The 25876-nt window shown below is 37.4% G+C and overlaps 1 protein-coding gene and 1 pseudogene across 6 annotated transcripts in view; one reads left to right on the forward strand and one right to left on the reverse strand.

Moving 5' to 3' along the window:
• The window catches only part of ELF2 (E74 like ETS transcription factor 2), a 107988-nt gene that overhangs the window by 73535 nt on the left and 8577 nt on the right, over positions 1 to 25876 (reverse strand). For 2 of the 6 annotated variants that reach the window (XM_045880430.3, XM_045880429.3), the window contains exons 2-3: positions 2425 to 2509; positions 379 to 617 (exon numbers count right to left, since the gene is read on the reverse strand). The exons of 3 other annotated variants lie outside the window; for them this stretch is intronic. In XM_045880430.3, the coding sequence (XP_045736386.1) occupies positions 379 to 450 (72 nt within the window). In that variant the 5' untranslated portion in view covers positions 451 to 617; positions 2425 to 2509. Of the gene's footprint in view, positions 1 to 378; positions 618 to 2424; positions 2510 to 24852; positions 24972 to 25876 lie in introns of those variants that run through there. One more of the 6 variants, XM_054508742.2, reaches the window with a different exon arrangement.
• LOC123849192 (U2 spliceosomal RNA) lies at positions 953 to 1058 on the forward strand (annotated as a pseudogene).

The raw sequence follows: 25876 nt of genomic DNA on the forward strand, positions 1-25876 counted from the left end.
ATACAAAATTCTAATTTAAGATGAATCTAATTTATGTATTTAGGTACAGTATTTACCTACAGACTCTGTAATCCAAAACAATGAATTTTATCAGGAATTAAAATCTATCTCAACTAATACTTTCTGTGTTCTTTCTTTCAATTCTTTCCTCTCAGTTCATTCCAATATATGCATGTTCTAACAACTCAGGTGAGCCTAGCAATACCTATCTCAACCTTCTACTCCCTAAATTATATGAGGGCACATGGCATATACATGTACAGTTTCATGCATTGTACATTTCTACTCAAAAATTACCTGTTTCCCATTAATTTCAAAATGAGTTCATATATTGATTTCTATGAACAAAACAGAAATGTAATACATTGGATGCCTAACCTCTTGATTTTCTACTCCATTGCTGGAAAGCTCCAAAACAGAACCTCCACTGTCAACCACTGCTGATGTCATTGTTATTCCCTGAGGAAGCTTCAAACACTATTAAGCAGTGTAATTTAAAGGTTCATGGATGACTGCCAGTGTTACAGGTTTGCATTATCATGTTTTAAAAGTCAATAGACATGGAGTGAAGGAGATATCCAGAAATCCAGTCTTCTAAAGATGATTAACCAGAGAGCCTAAAAAGAGGAAGAATTTGAAAAGTTATTAAAAATATACAGGAAGGATATAAAGCACAACCTATTTTACAATCTAATCTTTTACATTTTTGTAAGCTAAGAAAAAGGAGCTTAGACTTACAAAGCCCAGTGCCAAAAGAGGGCAGTCATGAGCATTCTACTTCTTAGAGCTGTCAGGTTCATAAACAATTTATTGCAACCAAGCTATTGCACACGGATGACCTTATGCTATTTACATTCTAAGGGATAAAGTGTTATAACTTTGTCTTGTTATGAAGATATACTTTTATCCCTGAAATATTTTGGTAGAAATTTTAAAAATCTTTTATGCATTGATCGCTTCTCGGCCTTTTGGCTAAGATCAAGTGTAGTATCTGTTCTTATCAGTTTAAAAATCTTTTATGCATTGATAACAAAATATGCTAAATCAAGACATCTTCTAAAATTATTTGCCTATTTAACAAATTAAAAGAGTTATTGGTTTGTAAATATTTCATTCTTCTTTGGCTCCTTTGGTTTCTTTATCTGAATAATATAATTAGACTTGTCTTTTGATTATGGTAGCAATCTCATTTTGTGTTCATATTTTGAATACTCTATAAGGACTATAAAATGGATTAATCTGAGTTATATATTTATACTTTCAAATAGAGTAGTTTAAAAATAAAGTAGTAAAATCACTTGGAATGCCTTTAATATTACTGTATCATTCTTTCCTCAATAGTTTTTTTGCTATTGGTTAAAAATTCATTATAGCAATAGCGCCTGGGTGGCTCAGTGGTTTAAGCGTCTGACTCTCAGTGTTTGGCTCAGGTCATGATCTCAGGGTCATGATCTCAGAGTCATGAGATCAAGCCCCGTGTGGGGCTCTGCTCTCAGCGAACAGTCTGCTTAAAATTCTCTCTTCCTCTCCCTCTGCCCCTCCCCACCATTTGTGCACGCTCTCTCTCTAAAATAAATGTGGGGCGCCTGGGTGGCTCAGATGGTTAAGCGTCTGCCTTCAGCTCAGGTCATGATTCCAGGGTCCTGGGATCGAGCCCCACATCGGGCTCCTGGCTCGGCGGGGAGCCTGCTTCTCCCTCTCCCTCTGCCTCTCTCCCTGCTCATGCTCTCTCTCTCCCTGTATCTCTGTGTCTCAAATGAATAAATTAAAAAATCTTAAAAAAAATAAAATAAAATAAAATAATGTATCTTTAAAAAAAAAATTCAATATAGCAAATGGTTTCAAGTAAACATAATTCAAGCCTTTTTCCCCTAGTAGAGATGAATGTTGATATATATATACATCATCTAGATTTATGCATTAGATTATTCCAATAAAGTTATATTTTATTTGATTTTATGTAGGTTATATTTTTCATAAAGGAATTAAAGACTTATTTTTTATAGATTTTCATATAAAAATTAAATAATGCAGAAAAATTAAGCATATTTAAAGAGAAATGAATATACATTTCTAATAAATCATTCCATTAATATTATGTCCTATATTAAATTTGACCACTGGCACTATACAGATATGAAAATTAAAAAAAGAATTTCTGTAAATTTACACAATAAAAGAAATACCTGGGGAAAAAAGCAGAAATTTCACACCTCCTAAGATTCATTCAGGACTATTAGTATTCTTTTTCATCTTATCAAAGACAATGGGAGAGGATGTATTTGTAAGTTAACAACAAAAACTAGTAAAAATCCACAGGCCATGTCACACTAAAGCTCACTATTATCATATAAGGTAATGACTATTTTCAATTTCAGTTTTCTTAACATATAGGTAATAGTAGTAGAAATAAAGTTTACTTACAATTTGAATGTTAAGTAGTATAATCATCCTTCACTATTTTCACAACTTGGCAAGAGCTAAAATATAAACCAGCAGTTCTTTGGAACTACGATTTGGGGGAAAGAAGACAGTATTAATATACTTCTATTTAAAAATATTTTGCCCAAAATAGGTGTGATTCAGACAATACGCACTTCTTACAAAAAGCCATCTCCAAATCCTGATAACACACATTATATAATGAACATAATAAAGAAATTATTTCTAGGCTATTGAGGAATCAGAAGTTTTTATCAAACTTATAATTTTAAGACACCACTAAACTGTCAAATTATTTAATAAAGACAGATCCAACATGCTATGGCCTATGCCTCATATTATGGGCTACAGTTCAATTAACCAACAGGATTTTAACATGTGGCTGCAGGTATAAGCCCTGATGCCCAGGAATATAAAATCAGGTTTAAAAACACTAACCCAAAAAACTACTGTAAAACAAAATCAATGACATATTGCCTATTAAGTCACTTTCCTGCTCTCTCACCCTCCAAACCTAGCTTCCATATACATCCAAACATCCCAAGTCTTCTCAAATAGCCCTCCTCCCTTCAAAGGCAAATCTAATGACCTATGTACTGGATGTTAGGCCTTGCTCCATCAATTATTCCCTCCTTTTCCTCAACCTTCTCTTACTAAACATTGGGTCCTTTCCCTCAACATATCAGCATTTTTAAGACCCTTTCATCTTTTTTTTTTTTTAAAGATTTTATTTATTTATTTGAGAGAGAGAGAATGAGAGACAGAGAGCATGAGAGGGAGGAGGGTCAGAGGGAGAAGCAGACTCCCTGCTGAGCTGGGAGCCCGATGCGGGACTCGATCCTGGGACTCCAGGATCATGACCTGAGCCGAAGGCAGTCGCTTAACCAACTGAGCCACCCAGGCGCCCCAAGACCCTTTAATCTTAAACATAGAAAAGTCCTCCTCCATGACCCTGAAAACCCCTCCAGCTACTGTTCTAGTTTTTTTCCCTTCTCAGAGATGGATCTAGGGGAAAAAATCTCCTATCTTCTGTCTCCACTTCCTAATTCCTCAGGTAGTCCTCCTTTTATGGAAGTTTGGCATCTATCACCACCAAATGAAATTTTTACTAAATTCTGATTGTCAATAAAATCCAATGGATACATCTGTTTTCATAGGACTTAATGTTTCTGAGGTATTTGACACTACTGATCATTCCCTTTGAAACTCTATCTTGAATTTATCTTTTCCCTCTCTAGCTACTCTTTTTCAATTCCCTCCTGTAGGCTAACCCCTAATTTTCAAGGGGCTTGGAGCAAGAGTACAAATGGAAGCCTGCATTCCACATGTCTAAATATTTTAAAGTTATAAATTAAGCTAACAAGCTGTTAAATTATTATTCAATCCTCCCATCTTGACATATATACTTTTATAACAACCTAAAAGGCTAAGTTCTGATCTGGAATTCTCACTCCCTCAAGTTCTATGAGAGCATGGGAGTCACTCAAATTCTTTGGGAGCCTACCCCTTTTTCTCTTCCCATCTTTAGTTCCACTCCATTCAATAAGGAGCCTCATATGTATGTATGTAGACATCCCATCCCACATGTCTAGATTCTGGCCACATGCCTGCAAACAGCAGTTGCTTGGTCATCCCTTAGGCCTAGAGAAGCATACATGCGTTCAGTCAAGAGAGGAGAGAATCAGAGAAGAGGCTTTTGAAGGGCCACATGGGCAGGGAATTCTGGGGTTCAAATACTCAGAACTTAATGTAGAAATGGGTACCAAATGAACTAGTTCCCTGGTGTACCCCCCCCCCCCCCACATACACACACATCTTCATCCTATCAGGAGGGGTAAAACTCAGCAAAGGCCAGAGGAGGACCTCTAAAGTACCAGGCCTAGAGCAGGGTTCCTGCTTAGCAAAGCCAAAGAACAGTGCTACTCCCTGGTCACCCTTACATGGAGGTGTTTCCAGAATCCCATCCCTAATCCTCTTCTGACTCTTTACATTTTCTATAAAGCTATTTCATGTACTGCCATGGCTTCATGCAAATCTCTCTTCCAATCTAAACCATTTTATTGGGCTCTGGTTTGTTTTATTTATTTGAGAGAGAGAAAGAGAGAACACGAACGAGGGGAGGGGCAGAGGGAGAGGGAGAAGCAGGCTTCCCTGCTGAGCAGGGAGCTAGGTGCAGGACTTGATCCCAGGACCCCGGGATCATGACCTGAGCCGAAGGCAGACACCTAACCAACTGAGCCACCCAGGCGCCCCTGTCTACTAGACACTTTCTTGCCTCTACTTCTTTGTGAAATTAAATAGGGTATAAATAAATAGCAAGCACCAATTCCAAGATATCTCAGGCACTTCATTAATTAATTTAGTCATTCAACAAATATTGAGCACCTATTATATGCTAACAGTTTTCAGTGCTAGAAGTATAGCAGTGAATAAAGCAAAAATCCTCACTCTTATGGATCTTAAATTCCAGTGGGAAGAGGTGAAAATAAAATATGTTTAGCATACATGTAGATGGTGACAAAAGCTAAGGAGACAAATGAATCAAAGGGAAAGCGTATTCAGCAGGGATGAGAACAATAATTTCAAATTAGGTGATCAGAGAAGGATTCACTAAAAAAGTGACATATGAGTAAAGACCTGAAAGTAGGGAGTGAGCTGTGTCAATGACTGGGAGAAGAAGCCCTCTACTCAAAGGAAATGGAAATACAGTATCTTCAGGATGGAGTACGCCTGACTAGTTCAAGGATCAGCAAGAAGGCCAATATGGCTGGACTGAAGTGAGCAAAAGGAAGAAAGAATAGAAGAAAATGAGAGAGAATAAGGGGAGGGGGACATGCAGGCCCTCTTTGAGGTCTGTGACTTTTACTCCAGGGAAAGGAGAGTTCTATGCAGAGAGATGGATGACTTGATTATTCTAAGAATCATTCAGAAGCTGGATTGAAAACAGACAAGGGGACAAGGACATAAACAGGGAGATCAGTTAGGAAGTTACTATAATAATTAGGTGAGAAATGATAGTGGTTAAGACCAGAGTGGTAGGTTCTGAAAAGAGTGAAAAACTGTTGGATATATTCTGAAAGTAAATGGACAAAATTTTATAGAAGTATGTATGTGGATATGAAATAAAAAGAATCAAAAATGAATCCAAAGATAGCAGTCAGAGCACACTGGAATAGTCATGGGATAGGGAAAAGTGTGGGAAGAGAAGTCCAATGTGTCCCAAACTAAACCCGTTTTTTCCTCCGCTAGGAAAATGTATTACCTTTCCTACTGTGCTTAGCTCAGTAAGCTACCCCAACACCCACACAAGTTATCTAAAAAGTAAAGTTCCTAAAGTTCAGAGTTCCTGAAAAACCATCATACTCCCTCACTCTTGACCCTTCTATAATCTCATACCCTCTGACCTAGCTAAGGTCTTTTTTTTTTTAATATTTTGTTTATTTATTTGACAGAGAGAGAGAGCACAAGCAGGGGGAGTAGCAGGCAGAGGGAGAGGGAGAAGCAGGCTCCCCACTGAGCAGGGAACCCGATGCAGGACTTGATCCCAGGCCCCTGGGATCATGACCTGAATCGAAGGCAGATGCTTAACCCACTGAGCCACCCAGGAGCCCCTTAATATCATTTTCTATGACGCTCTTCTCCCATCCACACATGTACCTCCCTCATAAAAACATTAGGGAAATAACAGCTTCCAGCAGATCCTTCATTTGCCACCTCTTATCAATCTTCAAGCCCAACACCTATGCCTTTCTTTCAGTGTCCTCTAAAATCCTGCTCTTTACCTTCTTAATCTTACCACCAACTACTTTCCCAAAGTACCAAGTTTTAAAAATCTGTGTTTTATATCACCTAGACCAGTGCCTTTCATATAGCAGATACACAGTAAAGATATGATGAATACAAGAATAAACAAACATGTTCCAATCAGACAAGTATCTTCACTGTTCACTACATGTACCATGCTCATCCCCATAGCTATCCTTTTGCTAGTCCTCTTCTCTCACCAGGAATGCCCTCTTCTTTGGTTATTCAAATTCCACCTGTTCCTCAAGGACAAATTTTTCCCTACAATGACATCACCTCTTTCCTATCTCTTACTACACCAGTTCTTTCAATAATATTTATTGAGCACTTACTATATACCAAACACAGAACTATGTCAGGAACACAAAAATGAAGTCAGGACTCAGCCTTCAAACAGCTTAAAGTCTAGTAAGGAGAAACAACATAGAAGCAATTACAATCACGTAAATGCCATTAAAGAAACTACAAAGTACAATGGGAATATTAAAAAAAGGAACATCCTTCAGAAAGAAGCCATCATTTGCTCTGGGACTAGAAGACAGGATAGAAATTGGCACAGCAGTAAGAAGAGAAACAACTTTGAATAATAAATGCTAGTCTCAGGACTGAAAAAAAAAACTGTGCAAAATGATAAAAACTTAAGTATCACTCAGAAGTAAATTCTGATCAGACTATAATTTAGTTGCTTAGAGTACAAATCACACTCTCATCAAAAACAGTTTATGTGTATGACTTTATTTATATAAAGTACAAAAACAAGGAAAACTCAAACTATGATATTAGAAATAGGATACTAGGGCACCTGGGTGGCTCAGATGGTTAAGCGTCTGCCTTCAGCTCAGGTCATGATCCCGGAGTCCTGGGATCGAGTCCCGCATCGGGCTCCCCGCTCTGCGGGAAGTCTGCTTCTCCCTCTGCCTCTCTCTCTCTCTCTCTCATGAATAAGTAAATAAAATCTTTAAAAAAAAAAAAAAGAAATAGGATACTATATTACAAAGGGCTAATATCACTAATATATAAAGAACACTTAAAATAGAGGAAGGAAGGACCAAAAAAAAACCCAAGAGAAAAATACAGAAAACAAATAAACATACAATTCACAAAAGCAGATATAAAAAATGGCCCTTAAACATATGAAAAAATGTTCAAATTCACTCACAGAGAAATGGAAATATTTTTTTAAAAATTTTTAAATAAGAAACCATTTCTCTCATCTATCAGGTTGGTGAAAATTAAAATGTCTGACATTATATTCTGTTGCTAAAGCTGTGCACTTATACATTGCTGGTGGGAATGCAAACTCATACAATTTGGCAATATCTAAGTAAATTATATACAGACCTTTTTTTAAAGAGCTTTTTTTATTTTTATTTTTTTAAGATTTTATCTATTTGACAGAGAGAGAGCAAAAGCACAAGCAGTGGGAGCAGCAGAGGGAGAGGGAGAAGCAGGCTCCCAGCTGAGCAAAAAGCCCGATGCAGGGCAATCCCAGGACCCTGAGATGGTGACAGGAGGCGAAAGCAGACATTTAACCAACTGAGCCACCCAGGTGCCCTAAAGAGCTTTTTTTTTTTAAAAAAAAGATTTAATTTATTTATTTGACAGAGAGAAAGAGAGCACACAAGCAGTGGGAGTGGCAGAGGGAGAGGGAGAAGCAGGCTCCCCACTGAGCAGGGAGCCCAATGCAGGGCTCAACCCCAGGACTCTGAGATCATGACCTGAGTCGAAGACAGATGCTTAACTGAATGTACCACCCAGGTGCCCCTAAAGAGCTTTTTTTAAAAAAATGTTTTATTTAATTTAAAGAGAGACAGTGGGGGAAAGGGGGCAGAAGGAGAGAATCTCAAGCGGACTCCCTGCTGAGCATGGATCTCGATCTCACGACCCTGAGATCATGACCTGAGCCAAAATCAAGAGTCTGATGCCTAACCCACTAAGCCACCCATGCACCCCTTAAAGAGCTTTACTGATATAACTGACATATCATTCAGTTCCCCCATTTAAAGTGTAACTCAATGGTTTTTAGTGTATTAAGTACAATCATCAACACAATCTAATTTTAGAAATCTCCAGCACCACCTCCCCAAAAAAAGTCCCATGTGCATTAGCAGTCACTCCCCAAACTTTCCCAACCCCTAGTTCCTGGCAACCATTACCCTACCTTCTATCTCTAGAGATTTGCTTGTTCTGGCCATTTCCTATAAATAGATTCATATAACATATGGACTTTTGTGACTGGCTTCTTTCACTTGGTATAATGTTTTCAATATTCATCTGTGTGTAACTCGTATTAGTATAGTTGACTGTTGAGCAACACAGGGATTAGGGATGTCAACCCCCTCATGCAGTAAAAATTCCGCATATAACTTTTCACTTGACTACTAAAAGTCTACTGTTGACTGAAAGCCTTACCAATTACATAAACAGTCAATTAACACATATTTTGTATGTTGTATGTATTTCATACTGGATTCTCAGAATAAGTTAGAGAAAATAAAATGTTAAGAAAATCATAAGGAAGGGACACCGGGGTGGCTCAGTCGGTTAAGCATCTGCCTTCGACTCAGGTCATGATCTCATGGTCTTGGGATCGAGCCCCATGTAGGGCTCCCTGCTCAGCGGGGGACTCTGCTTCTCCCTCTCCCTCTGCCTGCAGCTCCCCCTGCTTGTGCTCTCTCTGTCAAATAAATAAAAATCTTTGGGAAAAAAAAAGAAAGAAAATCATAAGGAAGAGAAAATACATTTACAGTACTATATTTATTGGAAAAAAATCGTATGTAAGTGGACCTACGCCGTTCAAACCTGTGTTATTCAAAGGTCAACTACATTTCATTTCTTTTTATTGCTGAATAATATTCCATTGAATAGAGACATCATATTTTATTTATCCATTCATCAGTTGATGCAAATTTGGGCTGTAGTCTACTTTTTCACTATTGTGAATAATGCTGCTATGAAAATTCATGTACAAATTTTTATGTGGACATATGCTTTCATCTCTCTTGGGGATATACCCAGGCGTGGACTTGCTGGAACATACAGTAACTCTACATTAACATTTTGAAAAACTTCTTCCAAAGTAGCTACACCATTTTATATTCTCATCAGCACTGTATAAAGATTCTAATTTCTCCACATCTCCACCAACAAGTGTTGTAGGCAATTTGCTATGCAGCAATAGATAATACATCATCCTGGTAGATACAACAACTACCTACCTGATAGTTGATAAAACTTTATAAATAAAGGGGCACCTGGGTGGCTCAATCAGTTAAGCATCTGCCTTGGGCTCAGGTCATGATCCTGGGGTCGAGCCCCACATCGGGCTCCCTGCTCAGTGGGGAGCCTGCTTCTCCCTCTGCCTGCTCTGCCTGCTTGTGCTCTCTCTGACAAATAAATAAAATCTTTAAAAAATAATAAAAATAATTTAAAAAACCTTCAATGACTCCCTTTCCTCTTTGGAATAAAATTCATTAGCATGGCATACACAAAGCTATCACTGTTTATAGATGATATGACTATCTACACAGAAAATCCAAAAGAATCTTCAGATAACAGAGTAAGAGTGTTTGCAAGGTATGTGGATGTAGATCAATATATAAAAATCAACTGTTTTTCTATATACCAGTAACAAACAGAAAATGTATTTTTAAGAAGGATAAACCAAAAACAAACAGAAAATGTAATCTTTACAAAGGACAGCAGGCACCTGGGTGGCTGAGTCAGTTAAGCATCAACTCTTGATTTCAGCTCAGGTCATGATCTCAGGGTCATGAGATCCAGCCCCATGTCAGGCCCCACACTGAGCGTGGAGCCTGCTTAAGATTCTCTTTCTCTCTCTCTCTCTCTCAGCTCCTTCCCTCCCCATTCTCTCTCTCAAAAAAAAAAAAAATAATAATTCTTATAAGATACCTAAGATTCAATCTAAGAAAAAATATATAAAGACCTCTATGGAGAAATCATAAAATTTATTGAAAGGAATTTAAAAAGTCTCATGTATTTATAGAGATAAACATGCTCATGGAAAGAAAAGCTCAATATTTTAAAGATGTCAATTCTCACCAAATTCATCTAACAAATTCAATATATTTCCAGCCAAAAATCCCAAAAGGGTTTTATAAAAAACTTAACAGCAGCAGTGAAGAAAAAAAATATGTAAAAGAGTAAAGGGCAAAAGTTGGCCAAAAACCTCCTGAAGAATTACGCTACCTAGTCTATATAGTTAGGCAATAAGTAAAATAAGGAATGGTGTATATACAGTCAAATATGCTAATAGAACAGAATATAAAGACCAGAAAAAGACTCATGCATATTGGAAACAATATATGACACAGGCAGTGTTAAAATCAGTGAAAAAAAATTTAATAAATGATGCAGAGACAAGTAATTATCCATACAAGATAAGAAATTAAATCATTATCTCACACCATCCACAAAACAAATTACAGGTATGCTAAAGACCTAAATATACAAAATAATTTGCAAAATTAGAAGAAAATACAGATTATCTTCACGAACTCACAGTTAAGGAGAAAGTACTAGATAAGACATGGAAAGCAAAAAAACAATTAATGAACTTGACTACACCAATTTTTTTTTTAATGCATAAAAACAGAAACCAAAAACAAAACTGAAAGACAAGAGACTGGGAAAATTCATTCCCCTCCTTCCAAAAAAAAGGGGGGGGGCAGGAAATCCTGCTAATTAATATATATATAATCAAAATTCTATTAAAGATTTTTATATAATCTATATTAAGATACACATTGGTAAATGCACAGTGAATTCTTGATATGGTTCTAGTTCTCATGTTGAATGATGTGTATTTATTAGATTATTAAAAATAAACAGCCAAGCTTGGGCTAAGTATTTAAATGTGTCATGAATCAAGGATTATGATTCATCTAATTTTGTGTAACTGGGGTCCAAGGAAGGGGGTTCAAAACCATATCGATTTTATTAGTTTCCCATCTAATGTGTGAAAACCTGAACTGGTTCTTTTTAAGTATGTCATGTAAACTGAAAATATTTACTAATCCTTTAACAAAATCTCTTTTTTACAATTTAACAGGCTATATTGTTTCTCATCTAATTGCTTCTTAATGCAATTCCTAATTTGTAAGAAAGCTGTATCAGCACAGGGGTTAGTTATCTTGTTTGCTATTGCAGCAATCATATCTAAACAACTTAACAGAAGGAATAAGGGCAATTCCATTCATATGACATTCAAGGAAAGATAAAACTGTAAGAACAAAAAATCAATGGGAAGCTGATCTCCAAGGGCACAAGGAAACTTTTTGGGGTGAGAGAAATGTTCTTTTACTTTTTCAAAGATTTCTTTATTTGAGAGAGAGAGCACACGAGCAGGAGAGGGAGAGAATCTCAAGCGGACTCTGCGCTGAGCAAAGGGCCCGACTCAGGGCTCCATCCCAGGACCCTGAGATCAGGACCTGAGCAGAAACCAAGAGTTGGATGCTCAACAGACTGCACCACCCAGGTGTGCCTTGGGGTGATAGAAATGTTCTATATCTTGACTGTGGTAATGATTGCACAATGCTATGAATTTGTCAAACTCATGGAAATGTAAAGATGAATTTCACTATATGTAAATTAAATTTCAATAAACGACTTTAAAAGAGGGGGAGAAGAGTGTTGAAAATTAGAATTTAATCTATTAAAGAGACATACTTGTTCAATATTAACAATATGATATTAAGAACTGTAGCTTGTAATCTAAATCCATATGCAATTTTTTTTAATATTGTTCGTTTTTTTGTATTTAAAGATTTCATTTTTTTTTAAAGATTTTATTTATTTATTTGAGAGAGAGAATGAGATAGAGCATGAGAGAGGGGAGGGCCAGAGGGAGAAGCAGACTCCCCGCCGAGCAGGGAGCCCGATGCGGGACTCGATCCTGGGACTCCAGGATCATGACCTGAGCTGAAGGCAGTCGCTTAACCAACTGAGCCACCCAGGCGCCCCTAAAGATTTCATTTATTTTTGTGAGAGAGAGAGCATGAGTGCACAAGTTGGGGAGGGAGAGGGGGAGAAGCAGACTCCCCGCTGAGCAGGGAGCCCAATGCCGGACTCCACGCGGGACTTGATCCCAGGGCCCTGGGATCATGACCTGAGCCAAAGACAGATGCTTGACCAACTGAGCTACCCAGGCACCCATCCATATACAGTTTAATTCACAACTGATTCCTGCCCTTAGAATCAGTGAATTCTCTCCCCCCAAATCCTTATTATTATTAGTCATTTTACTGGTAAAATTAAAAGTTTTTAAATGGAACTCAATTCCAAGTCTGACAGGAATTATATATATAGCTTATAATGCTAATATAAGAGTCTCGGGCGCCCGGGTTGCTCAGTCGTTAAGTGTCTGCCTTCGGCTCAGGTCATGATCCTGGAGTCCTGGGACCGCGTCCTGCTCAGCAGGAAGCCGGCTTCTCCCTCTCCCGCTCCCCCTGCTTGTGTTCCCTCTCTCGCTGTCTTTCTCTCTGTCAAATAAATAAATAAAATCTTCTAAAAAATAATAATAAATAATGTAAGAGTCTCAATAATAACAGTCTCACCATGTATTTTTCTAATTATTGAACCACACAATTTTATGCATTGCCTATTCATCCTTAGGCCCTATGAAATAGGTATAATCATCCCCCTTATTACATGAAGACTATTTTGACAGTATGCTTTATATTTAAGAGCTAGTATGATTTAACAGTTAAGAGCCTGTTGGCTACTGCATCCCCAGAACACAGTAGGTGCTCAGCAAATATTTGTTGAATTTTGGCTTTACCTCTGACTATGTAATCTTGGACAATTATTTATCTCTTTAAACTTCAATGTCCTCATCCATAATAAGATAGTAAAACAACTCTGGGAAGTAGGTGTGTTTAGTTCTTCTCATTCCTTACATAAAGTCTCTGGCACATTATGCGCACTGAATGTCACTGAATTTATTACCATCTCTTTGATAGAATGTTGGAACTATATCATATTGCTAAAGCTTCATGTAAGAATAAAGCAGTAGCAGAATAGATGATAATACCTAAAACCTAACTGTTCTTCATGCAAAATTGAGATGTTCATTCTTATAATTTGTTAAAAGAAAAATTAGCACTTTTTTTTTTTTTTTTTTTGTATAACATTTTAAAGGTAGAAAAAGCAGGGGCACCTGGTTGGCTCAGTCAGAAGACCATGTGACTCGATTTCAGGGTTGTGAGTTTGAGCCCCATGTTGGGTGTATGGATTACTTAAAAATAAATAAATAAACTTTTAAAAATAAATAAGGGGCATCTGGTGGCTCAGTTGGTTCAGCATCCGACTTGATTTCAGCTCAGGTCATGATCTCAAGGTCCTGGGATCGAGTCCCATATTAGGCTCCATGCTCTCGGAATTCTCCTTGGGATTCTCTCTCTCCCTCTCCTCTGCCCCTTCCCCCATTCGCGTTTTCTCTCTCTCTCTAGATAAAATAAAATCTTAAAAAAACTTTTAAGGGGCGCCTTGGTGGTTCAGGCGTTAAGCGTCTGCCTTCGGCTCGGGTCATGATCCCAGGGTTCTGGGATCGAGCTCCGCATTGGGCTTCCTTCTCATCAGAAAGCCTGCTTCTCCCTCTCCCACTCACCCCTGCCTGTGTTCCCTCTCTCTCTATGTATCTCTCTGTCAAATAAACAAATAAAATCTTTAAAAAAAAAAAACTTTTAAATAAATAAAAGGATAAACAGTAAGTTACTGAATTTTTTAAAAACAGATTCCTTGGAGGGGCGCCTGGATGGCTCAGTCGTTAAGCGTCTGCCTTCAGCACGGGTCGTGATCCCAGGGTCCTGGGATCAAGCCCCGCATCGGGCTCCCTGCTCCGCGGGAAGCCTACTTCTCCCTCTCCCACTCTCCCTGCTTGTGTTCCCTCTCTCGCTGTGTCTCTCTGCCAAATAAGTGAACAAAAAATCTTAAAAAAAAAAAAAAAAGATTCCCATGAAATGGGGAATAAGATCATTTTGAGGGAACTAAGTCTAAGGAGTATACGGTTTAGAAATATTTGGACCCATAAGTCAGGACTGGTAATAATTTTGTTGCAGCAAGAGTTCATGTCATAGGACCTACTTTAGGCCAAGGTAACTGATCTAGATATTTAAAATTGGAGGCTAGAAATTTATAGGATAAGAGAAATTTATAGGATAAATGCAGTTGCAGAAATTGCATAGGATAAAAGAAAATTATTTTAAACTGGAAGAGATCGGGCGCTTGGGTGGCTCAGTCAGTTAAGCGACTGCCTTCGGCTCAGGTCATGATCCTGGAGTCCCGGGATCGAGTCCCGCATCGGGCTCCCTGCTCAGCGGGGAGTCTGCTACTCCCCCTGACCCTCCTCCCTCTCGTGCTCTCTGTCTCTCATTCTCTCTCACAAATAAATAAATAAAATCTTTAAACTGGAAGAGATCTTAGAGCTCATTTTATAGAAGAAAAAACAGATGGAAGAGAAGAATCGGAAAATTGAGTGAAATAACTTGCCAACCATAAAAAAAGTTTTGCATTTCAAGAGTCCCACACCATGGATAACGATATCTTAACATCCTCATTTACTCATGGCCCTGACCTTGTTATCCAATTAAGATACATGTTCTTAATCTTATATATTCGTATGTGAAATACGTATGAATGACCTATAGATAGGGTGAATTTAGATAATCTGTGACTTCATCTAAATTGTTTAAAATATTTTTTAAGGTTTTATTTATTATTTATTTTGTCAGAGAGAGAGAGAGAGAGAGCACAAGCAGGGGGAGTGGCAGGCAGAGGGAGAAGCAGGCTCTGCACTGAGCAGGGAGCCCAATATGGGACTCAATCCCAGGGCCCTGGGATCATGACCTGAGCCAAAGGCAGATGCTTAACCGACTGAGCCACCCAGGCATCCCTGTTTAAAATATTTTGATGCTTTCCAAGAACTACAATGACCAGGTTCCCAGGTGTAACCTCATCAGTGTTGACTTGTTCAACCTATTTTATGATGACTAAAATCTAACAGAGAAGTATCATCTAAAAATACCCTGGGGTCATGTGGGTGGCTCAGTTGGTTAAGCGTCCAACTTGATTTTGGCTCTGGTCATGATTTTGGGGTTGTAAGACTGAGCCCAGCATCAGGCTCTGTGCTGGGCGTGGAGCCTGCTTAAGATTCTCTCAAGGCACCTGGGTGGCTCAGTCGTTAAGTGTCTGCCTTCCCTCGGGTCATGATCCCAGGGCCCTGGGATTAAGCCCTGCATCAGGCTCCCTGCTCCGCGGGAAGCCTGCTTCTCCCTCTCCCACTCCCCCTGCTTGTGTTCCCTCTCTCGCTGTGTCTCTCTGTCAAATAAATAAATAAATAATCTTAAAATAAAATTAAAAAAAGATTCTCTCTCTCTCTCCCTCTCCTTCTGTCCACCCCCACACTCACCATGCGCATACATGCACTTGCTCTCTCTTAAAAAAACAAAAACAAAAAACAAAAAAAGGAATTTAAAAATACTTTGAATTATCAAACTTTACAGTTATTTAAAGTACTGATGAGCAAAGAGACAAGACAAAATCAACCTGACTTGGCTGCCTACAGTCACTACTGGACACTTCTTTAATATTATCTTCCTAATTTCTGCTACCATTTCACATAATGGTCAAATTCTAGGGCAGCAATAATAAGGGTCAGAATAAGTATATGGAGAAAGCAACCACATCAAGCACATTTTAGAATCCAACCTATCTCAGGGTGCCTGGGTGGCACAGTTGGTTAAGCCCCCAGCTCTGGTCATGATCTCAGGGTCCTGAGATTCAGCCCTACATTGGATTCTGTGCTCAGCGCGAGTCCGCTTGGGTTTCTCTCTCCCTCCCCCTCTACCACCCCCCTACAAAATAAATCTTTAAAAAAATATATATAGAATCCAACCTATCTTGAGGCTGAAGATAAGCAACAAAGTTTTGATTATTTATCAACAACCCCAAATTTATGTGACTATTCATTCCCAGACTTCATTAACTATTTGTAAGAAATACTAAATTATGGGCGCCTGGGTGGCTCAGTTGGTTAAGCGACTGCCTTCAGCTCAGGTCATGATCCCAGGGTCCTGGGATCGAGTCCCGCATCGGGCTCCCTGCTCTGCGGGGAGCCTGCTTCTCCCTCTCCCACTCCCCCTGCTTGTGTTCCCTCTCTCGCTGTGTCTCTCTCTGTCAAATAAATAAATAAAATCTTTAAAAAAAAAAAAAAGAAATACTAAATTATGGGAATAAATATGTTTAGCCATGTATATTCTGCAAATAAGCAAACTTCCAAATCAGTTGAGAACCAGACAAAAGGACTTAGTACTAAGAGGTTTAGTTAGGGAAAAAGTAACAATCAAAGTCAAGGCTTATGCCCTGACTATTGCTCCGATGTTTGAAAAGTCTAAAGTCTGGTCACAATAGCCTCTTGTTTATCCAAAAAGAAATACATAAAAAGCTTAGAAGACTTGTTTCAACTGGCTTATGGTGGTTAAGCAACTCCTTTACAGGAGGCTAGGGCTAGAGGTGATTGGGATATATGGCAGATTCCCAGTCATTAAGAAAGCCTAAAATCTAGTTCAGTTCTATTCCAGAAAGCAAATTGAGGGAATTTTTCTTTTTTGAGGGATAAATTGCTAGTCCAGCAACTGCCATCCTAAAGATTTTAGTGTATTTATTTCTAAAACCTTAGCCAACTTCCTCACTTTCATGATTTAAAAAGGAAGCAAAACTGCCTTATATAAGAATCTTTTTTAATATTCTGATTTGATAGGATATGAATCCATTAAGTGAATTTATCCTAGAGGAAAGTCAATAACTAGCTTAGTTTAGAATATTTTTCCTTCTAGGGGGTGCCTGGGTGTCTCAGCCGTTAAGCGTCTGCCTTTGGCTCAGGTCATGATCCCAGGGTCCTGGGATAGAGCCCCACATCAGGCTCCCTGCTCAGCGGGGAACCTGCCTCTCCCTCTGTCTGCCGCTCCCCCTGCTTGTGTTCCTGCTCTCTCTCTCTCTCTCTCTGTGAAAATAAATAAAATCTTAAAATAAATAAATAGAATATTTTTCCTTCTTTTTCCAAACAATAAAGGGAAAATAATAGGTAACATTCATACAGCACTTGCTCTGTGCCAGGCATTGTTTTAAATTCATTATATGTGTTAATCTATTTAATCTACACAATCCTACAAAACTGGTATTATCATCCCCATTTTATATTTGGGAAAACTTGAGGCATGGGGAGATTCAAATAATTTAGCCAAGGTCAAGCAACAAGCAAGTGACAGAGTCACAGTTTCAACATAAGCAGTCTGGCTCCAGAGTCTATCTATGCTCTTAATCTTTAAGTTTTTCTGCCTCATGATTATACAAGTATCTTTGGTTTTGTTTTATTAAAACTATGAAAGAATCACACAGAATCTCTCCCACCCCACCCTGGGAGATTCTTCTATCTAATTTCTTACTGGCTCATAACATGAGCAATTAGAAGGCTCTATATGTTAAAATATGTTAAGTGGAAATTATATATATCTTATCTACATTAAGTATACAGATTTTTCTCTCTCTTTTCAAAAAAGGGGGGGCGGCCTGGGCAGGTGGATGAATTCTTTAACTCACAAATTGTCTCATATAAGTTCTGTAGGCCTTAGGGAGAAAGTGACAGAAATTCTCTCTACTTTGCTCTCTTCAAGGTTGAGTTAAATTCTCAGCTATAGGCCTTATATCCTAATTCAAGTTTACCCATATTTCAAATAAAAGAACTCCCTGAAACTAAAATATAAACATTTTCATACTGCTACATAAAAAGGCCCCCTGCAGGGGCACCTGGCTGGCTCAGTTGGTGGAGCATGCAACTCTTGATCTCTGGGTTGTGAGTATGAGCCCCAGATTGGGTGTAGAGCTTACCTAAAAATAAAAATCTTTAAAAGTAGATAGATAGATAGATAGATAGATAGATAGATAGATAGATAGATAGATAGATATCCCCTGCAGAAGCAACTAGGGGAAAAAGTACATCTACTCTCCCACTTTGAGGCCTGAAGTATTTACAAGGTGATTTCTCTACCTAATTAAGCCAAGATTTACAGCTTCCTCCTCAGGGCCTGAAACATGGGCACATATAGGCCCACAGAATTATAATGAATGGATGAATGAACAAATGCATGCTTATTTTTATTTGAAGGACTAAATATCATCTTCTCCATTGTACCTAGGACTCTAATCACCAGGCAAAGGTAAATAAACTGCTTCCCCAGAGATTAAAACACAAATGTTCAGCTTCAGCAGGGCAGAATCTCTTTTAGTCTTAAAGAGGTGTGTCAGGAGTCTCACAGATCTCAGCATATGGTTGCATTCATGGAAAACAGCAAGGATATGTAGCAGGCAAGAAAGGAAAGAGCCACAGCAGGCTTCCTTACACTCTCTCCTTCCTATGAGAGGAGGGCATGCAGAACTCACTCTTCCCCCCCATCAACAAAAATGCACCAACATATGTGCAATGTTTCTGCCCAGGGAAGCCCATCAGAGATGCGGCACCCAAAGTTTTATTGAGGCCTGCTCACATGGGTACCCTTTGCCTCATATACACCAAAATTCCAGACCCCCAAAAGGAAAGCAGGTGTTCAACATAAACCATATTGTTTGCAAACAGTCTAGGCACAGTGAATCATGCTTTTCTTTTAAGATATAATTTATTTATTTGAGAGAGAGCGTGCCTGCATGAGCAGGGGGTGGGGTAGAGAGAGAGGAAGAAGCAGACTCCACGCTGAGCAGGGAACCCGATGTGGGGCCCAATCCCAGGACCCTGATATCAGGACCTGAGCTAAAGTCAAATGCTTAACCAAATGAGCCACCCAGATGCCCCACAGTGAATCATCCTTATCAGTTACTGGAAACACTCTGAGAGCCAAGTTCCCAGATGCTAGCCATGGGCCACCTTGCAAACAGGTCTCTCTATGGAGAGCAGTGTCAGACCTACTATGTTAACTCTTTTCTGCACAGAAAGTTATTTAACTTTGTGAAGTCTCAGACTTATCTGTAAAAAGGAAAAAATAATAGAAACGACGTCACAGCTACAGTGACTATTATAGTGTAACTATCACGGTATTGTTATCCAGTGTGATGGCAAGACTTCATAAAGATATATTAAAAAAAAGACTTCATAAAGATCACTTTGTGATAATGATGAGGAGGACTACTGAAAGTTACAGATAATGTAAAACTTCAACTTAAAACTTAATCTTCAACCCAGCAGCAACTTTTAGAGGAGGATAAAAACCATAATGATCAGGAATGAAGAGGACATAGACCCCATCTTTCTCCTGTAAAAGATATGCCAGGATTAAAATGCTTTATCATTATAGAGTGATATTATGATTGAGTTTAAGTGCTTAGATATGACATAGTAGAACAGCATCTCCACTTCCAAAAATTAAGTAAAAATTCATGAAGGCAAACTTCCTGGAACATTCTCAACCCATCCATATCACAAAATAAAACATAAAACATGAGCTTATCCTAGAAGTTTATTTAATCACACTATTAGAGAACAGAAAAGAGGAAACAATTTACTAATCCTTTTACAAATGAATATACCTTCTAATTCTTACTAATTATAATCTAAAATTAAGATAATCATTAAATTTAGATTTAGAATGGCACATGTTTAACACAGAATTGAGATTAATAAGGAAAACTTACTTTTTTATTCATGTATCTAAATGATATCCACTGCAAGGTTATAAATAAAACTACTCAAATTGGACAGTTTACTCATGAAAACATTGAAACTTTGGCCTTCAAGTATAGATAAGAAACCAAAGGATTCTGAGATTTAATATTTAATCTGAAATCACTATGTTATTTGTTTGTTTTATCCCCAATTCATGAATTTAACTTCTTTTCTTACATTATTTATAAAGCTTAGCCCTATAATCAATCTACCACAATGTCCCTCTAAGTTTCCTCATTATCGTTGATTATGGCTGAGTAGAAACCTATAGAACATATAAATTACCAGATCAGAGAAATTTTTTGGTTTTGTTCTTTGGCCAAATATAATCCAATAATTCAAATTAACATATGTTAGCTTGGGAACCAAAACAAATTAGCTTTATTCTATCTTAAATGAATCATAACAAGGATACTAATAATATTAGACAGTAGATTGATTGTTTTTTAATTGTCTGGATTTTATCCTGTCCCAAATCATCTTTTTGTCATTCCGCTGTAATGAAGTAAAACAGGTGTTTTTTACATGCTTAATGCAAACCTTTCTACAACCCCATCAACACAAACTAGAATGTAAGCTCCATTAGAGCTGAGCCATAGCTATCCTAATCATCATTGTATATACACCTCTCAGAAGAGTGTCTGGCACATAATAGACTACAATTTTAACTCCTGACTCAAGTTTTCTTGTTCTTGGCTTCCTTCTTCTATTCTACTATCATTAATATATATACATATGTGTCCTTTGTTAAGCTACTTTAAATTATTTTGGGGAAAAAAACAAGCACCTTTTAACAACTATATATACAATACTGAATACAGTCAAATTAAATGGTTAGTGAATAAAGGGGCAAAGAAATATATTCAGACACACACTGTAAATCAGTATTAATAGAGAATTAGAGTAATTTAAAAATACCTTCCAAATTATGATACATCTGAGTTGATTTGATATAGCTAGCTTATTTGAAATATATTTTCAATATATTTTAAATACTAAAAAAGTATATCTTAAATATTATAGAAAAGTACATTTAATTATACTTATTTTTATTTATTTATGTGAGAGACAGAGAGAGAGCACAAGAGGAGGGCAGGAGCTGAGGGAGTGGGAAAAGTATACTCCCTGCTGACCGGGGAGTCCAACACAGGGCTCAAAACCAGGACGCCAGGATCATGACCTGAGCTAAAGGCAGCGGCTTAACCAACTGAGCCACCCAGCCAACTGCCCCTAGAAAAGTACACTTTAAAATATAAAAAAAAAAAAAAAAATACATGACATTATAAAGGGAAATACTGGAGGTTACCAGTCACTTTATAAAAACCATAGCTTACTTTTTTTTAAATAAACAATAGCGGTACTTTGAAAAGGTAGTTTATCTTCGAAAATTTTATTCACATAAAGCTTTAGTGGACTATATTCCACACTGTCTAATCTGAAGTAATTTGAACTCCTAATTATTTTATGTTAGTACTAGTTAGCCAAACAAAAATAACTGTGACTGGGGCACCTGGGTGGCTCAGTTGGTTAAGCGTCTGACTTTGGCTCAGGTCAGGATCTCAAGGTCCTGGGATGGAGCCCTGCTCAGCAGGGAGTCTGCTTGTCTCTCTGCCTCTCCCCCCTCCCCAGCTCCTGCATTCTCTCAAATAAAAAATTAAAATCTTTTAAAAAAATAGTAAGAATAACTGTGACTGGTGATGGGTATTAAAGAGGGCACGTACTGCATGGAGCACTGGGTGTTATACGCAAACAATGAATCATGGAACACTACATCAAAATCTAATGATGTAATGTATGGTGATTAACATAACATAATAAAAAAAGAAAGAAAAAAATTAATTAATTAATTAATTTTGAAAAAAGAATAACTCTGTTTTTGCTAGTTAAATGGAGGAGAAAAGTTATATTTAGAAAGTCAGTCATCATACAACTAATTACATCATGTTATCTGTATATTTTAGCCCATAATTATGAACAGCTGAAATTATAATTTTATAACACTAACATGAATTGGTTAATATTATTATCATAAGAATCTCTGCCATTGGGACGCCTGGGTGGCTCAGTCAGTTAAGCGTCTGCCTTTGGCTCAGGTCATGATCCCAGGGTCCTGGGATTGAGTCCCGCATCGGGCTCCCTGCTCCACAGGGAGCCTGCTTCTCCCTCTGCCTCTGTCTCTCTCTCTCTCTCTCTCATGAATAAATAAATAAAATCTTAAAAAAAAAAAGAATCTCTGCCATTGCTGTAACTGTACTACAAATTTAAAGTTTTCTAGATATTGGTATTTTATTTTATTTTTAGGTAGCTAAATTTCAAGGAAGAAACATCAGGGAAGTTATTTTCCCTGCTGTTCTTTATAAAGCTAAAATCATTGAGAGAAAATTCTACATACATTTACTCACACTCAAAAACTGTTACAGAATAAATTACAAAGTGAGCTGTAAATTAACTCTTTAGTCAAGAATGAAGGTCACCACAGTATTTTTCCAGTGGGTTCCCACCACATTTAGAAGAAAAAATCTGAAGTCTTAAACATGGTCTATATAAAGATCAACCCAGGGTTAGCCCATTCCATTTCTCCAACCTCATTCATCTCTCATCTCTCTTTCGCTGGCCTGCTGAGCTCCAGCTACAGTGGCCCTATTCCCACAACACAACAAGCTTATTCTGTACCTCCTATTCTCTAGACTACAGGCTCTTACAGATCATCCACAGACTGAATCCTCCTCACCTACCATACAAATATCACCTCAAGTACCACCCCTTCAGAGAACTATTTCTATCATGGCTCCCCAGTTCCAATTATATTCCATTGCCATGTAGCTGCCCCATCAGTCTCTATTTGATATCACATTACTTTATTTTGTTTCTTCATTATATTTATAGTGAAAATTATTTTATTCATTTATGTTTAATGTATATACGTCTCCTCCACCAGAATATAAATTCCATAAGAATAAGTACTGCATTTATCTTGTTTACTACAATCACTCAAGGACCTAAAATGAATTAATACTATACTACTAAATGTACAGGCTGAGATGAAGATCTTGGTATTTTGTAACATTCTCACACATACTGCTCTCTTAGGCTTCTTCCATTTTTTTCTACCGTTAGCACTTACCATGAAAGAATAGGTTAATTCCAAGAAATATGGACAAGCAAGTAGATGTTATACGTTATAATCAGTTCAGAAACTGACCCAAAGTTTCAGAATGGTATATCTTTCAAATTGTACACTGATCGTACATATCAGTAAACGTTAGTAATTATAAGTAAATTGTCAATTGTGTTTTTATAAAAACTATCAGATGAAATTTAGCATTTATGAGTAATACACAATCAGGCATATAATGAAATACAGATGAAAATTATTGAACATAATTTAAAAATAAAACAAGCATCATTTTAGAATTTAACACATAGTATAGATATCATCTACCTAAAATGTAATTTTATCTGAAATTAAAGAAATCATGTTTAAAGAATTAAAGGAAAGTATGACAACTACAACTCAAAAAAATGGAGAATCTTAATAAAGATATAGGTACTATATTAAAAAATAGGAAGAAATGGAAATTCTGGAGATGAAAAGTGTAAGAGTTGAAAAGTACACAACCAAAATTAAAATTCACTAGCAGAGCTCAATAGCACATTTGAGATGACATAAGAGTCAGTGAACTTGGAGATGTATCTACAGAAATTACCAATTCTGAAGAACAGAAAAAGAGAATTTTAAAAAATGAACAGAGCCTCAGAGACTTATGGTATACCACCAAGCACCCAACATACATGTAATGCAAGTTCCAGAAGGAAGAGGGAGAAAAGGGCAGAAAAAAATATTTGAAGAAATTATGGTCAAAACTTGCCAAACTGTTGAAAAATATTAATCTATAGATTCAAGTTTAAGGAATCCAAAGTAGGATAAACACAAAGAGATCCACAGCTAGACGTCATTATTGAAAGCCAAAGACAAAGAAAATCTTAAAATCACAAAGAGAAAAACAATTCATCAGAAACAATGGAGGCCAGAAAGCAGGAGACAACATAGTCAAGGTGCTGAAAGAAAAAAAAAAAAAAAACTGTAACAAAGAATTCTATATCCAGCAAAACTATTTTTCAAAAATAAAGGCAAAATAAAAGCAATCCAAAAAACAAAGATTGAAATAATTCATTGATAACAGACCTGGCTTACAAGAAATCCTAAAGGAAGTCCATCAGACTAAAAGAAAATAACCAGCCCATAACTCAAATACACAAAAAGAAATAAGGAGCACCATAAAAGGTAACATATGTGTAAATATAAAAGACTGCTTAATATTTTTTTCTTCTCGGGGTGCCTGGGTGGCCCAGTCAGGTAAGTGTCTACCTTCAGCTCAGGTCATGATCCCAGGGTCCTGAGATCGAGTCCTACATGGGGCTCCTTGCTCAGTGGGGAACCTATTTCTCCCTCTCCCTCTACCTGCTGCTCCCCTTGCTTGTGCATACGCTCTCTCTCTCTGTCAAATAAATAAATCTTTAAAAAAATATTTTTTCTTCTCTTAGTTGTTTTAAAAGACATACAATCGCATAAAAAAATGTAAAACAGTGCTATCAGGTTTCTAACACATAAAAGCTTAATATGCATGACAATACTAACAGATACAATGGGGAGGAAATGGAGCAAAGTTTCTACATTTTACCATAATTAGTCAATCTGAAGTAGACTGTGACAAAGACACATATTGTAATCCCTAGAGCAACCTAAGAAAATAACCCAAAAGATCTAGTTAAAACACTAACAAAGGAATCAAATGATGCTCTGGAAAATATCTATTAACTCCAGAAGAGGCAGAAGAGGATGAGCAAATAAATAAAAAAGAAACGAGACAGGGCACCTGGGTAGCTCAGTCAGTTGAGCATCTGCCTTCAGCTTGGGTCATGATCCTGGGGCTGGGGTCCTGGGATTAAGCCCCACATCAGGCTCCCCTCTCAGCTGGGAGTCTGCTTCTCCCTCTCCCTCTGTCCCTCTCTCATGCGTGCGCCCTCTCTCTCTCTCAAATAAAAAAAAGAGATACATCATTGCAGATATAAATCTATCAGTGATTAAATTAAATGTGAACAGATTAAACCCTCCAATCAAAAAGTAGAAATGTCGCACTTTTTTTTTAAAAAAGCATGTTATGCTTTGCTGTTTATAAGACACACTTTAGACTCAAAAAACAAATAGACTGAAACTAAAAAGATGGAAAAATATTTGCAATACAAACAGTAAGCATAAGAGAGTTGGAGTGGCTATACTAGAGACAAAGAGGAATCTTTCATAATGATAGAGATCAGCTTATCAGTAAAACAATTATGTATGTATAGTCTAACTACCACCAATGCCCCCAAAGCATGAAGCAAAAATTGACAGTACTGAAAGGAAAAACAAACATAATAATAGGGATTTTAATCTGTCTCTCAATAATTGATAGTATGGCTAAACAGAAAATCAGCACAGACATAAAAGACTTGCAAACTATCACTCAACTTGACATGAGACCTACAAAACATTCCACCCAACAACAGCATATTCTTATCTAGTACACAAGGAACATTCTTCAGAAAAGATTACATACTGGGCCATAAAACTGTCTCAATAAATTTAAAATGAGAAAATCATACAAACTGTGTTCTCTTACTACAGGGGAATTAAATAAAAAATCAACAATGAAATGGGAATCCCCAAATAATTGGAAATTAAACAGTACATTTCTAAATAACCCATAGGTCAAAGAAGATATCACAAAGGAAATTTAAAAATATTTAGAAGTGAATAAAAATTTTAAAAAGCAAAACATAGGGGTGCCTCGGTGGCTCAGTTGGTTAAATGTCTGCCTTCGGCTCAGGTCATGATCCTAGGGTTTTGGGATGGAGGCC

Source organism: Mirounga angustirostris, unplaced genomic scaffold (assembly GCF_029215605.1).
Source record: "Mirounga angustirostris isolate CCGP_5_RB_7025 unplaced genomic scaffold, mMirAng1.0.hap1 SCAF_2, whole genome shotgun sequence".
Classification (NCBI taxonomy): domain Eukaryota; kingdom Metazoa; phylum Chordata; class Mammalia; order Carnivora; family Phocidae; genus Mirounga; species Mirounga angustirostris.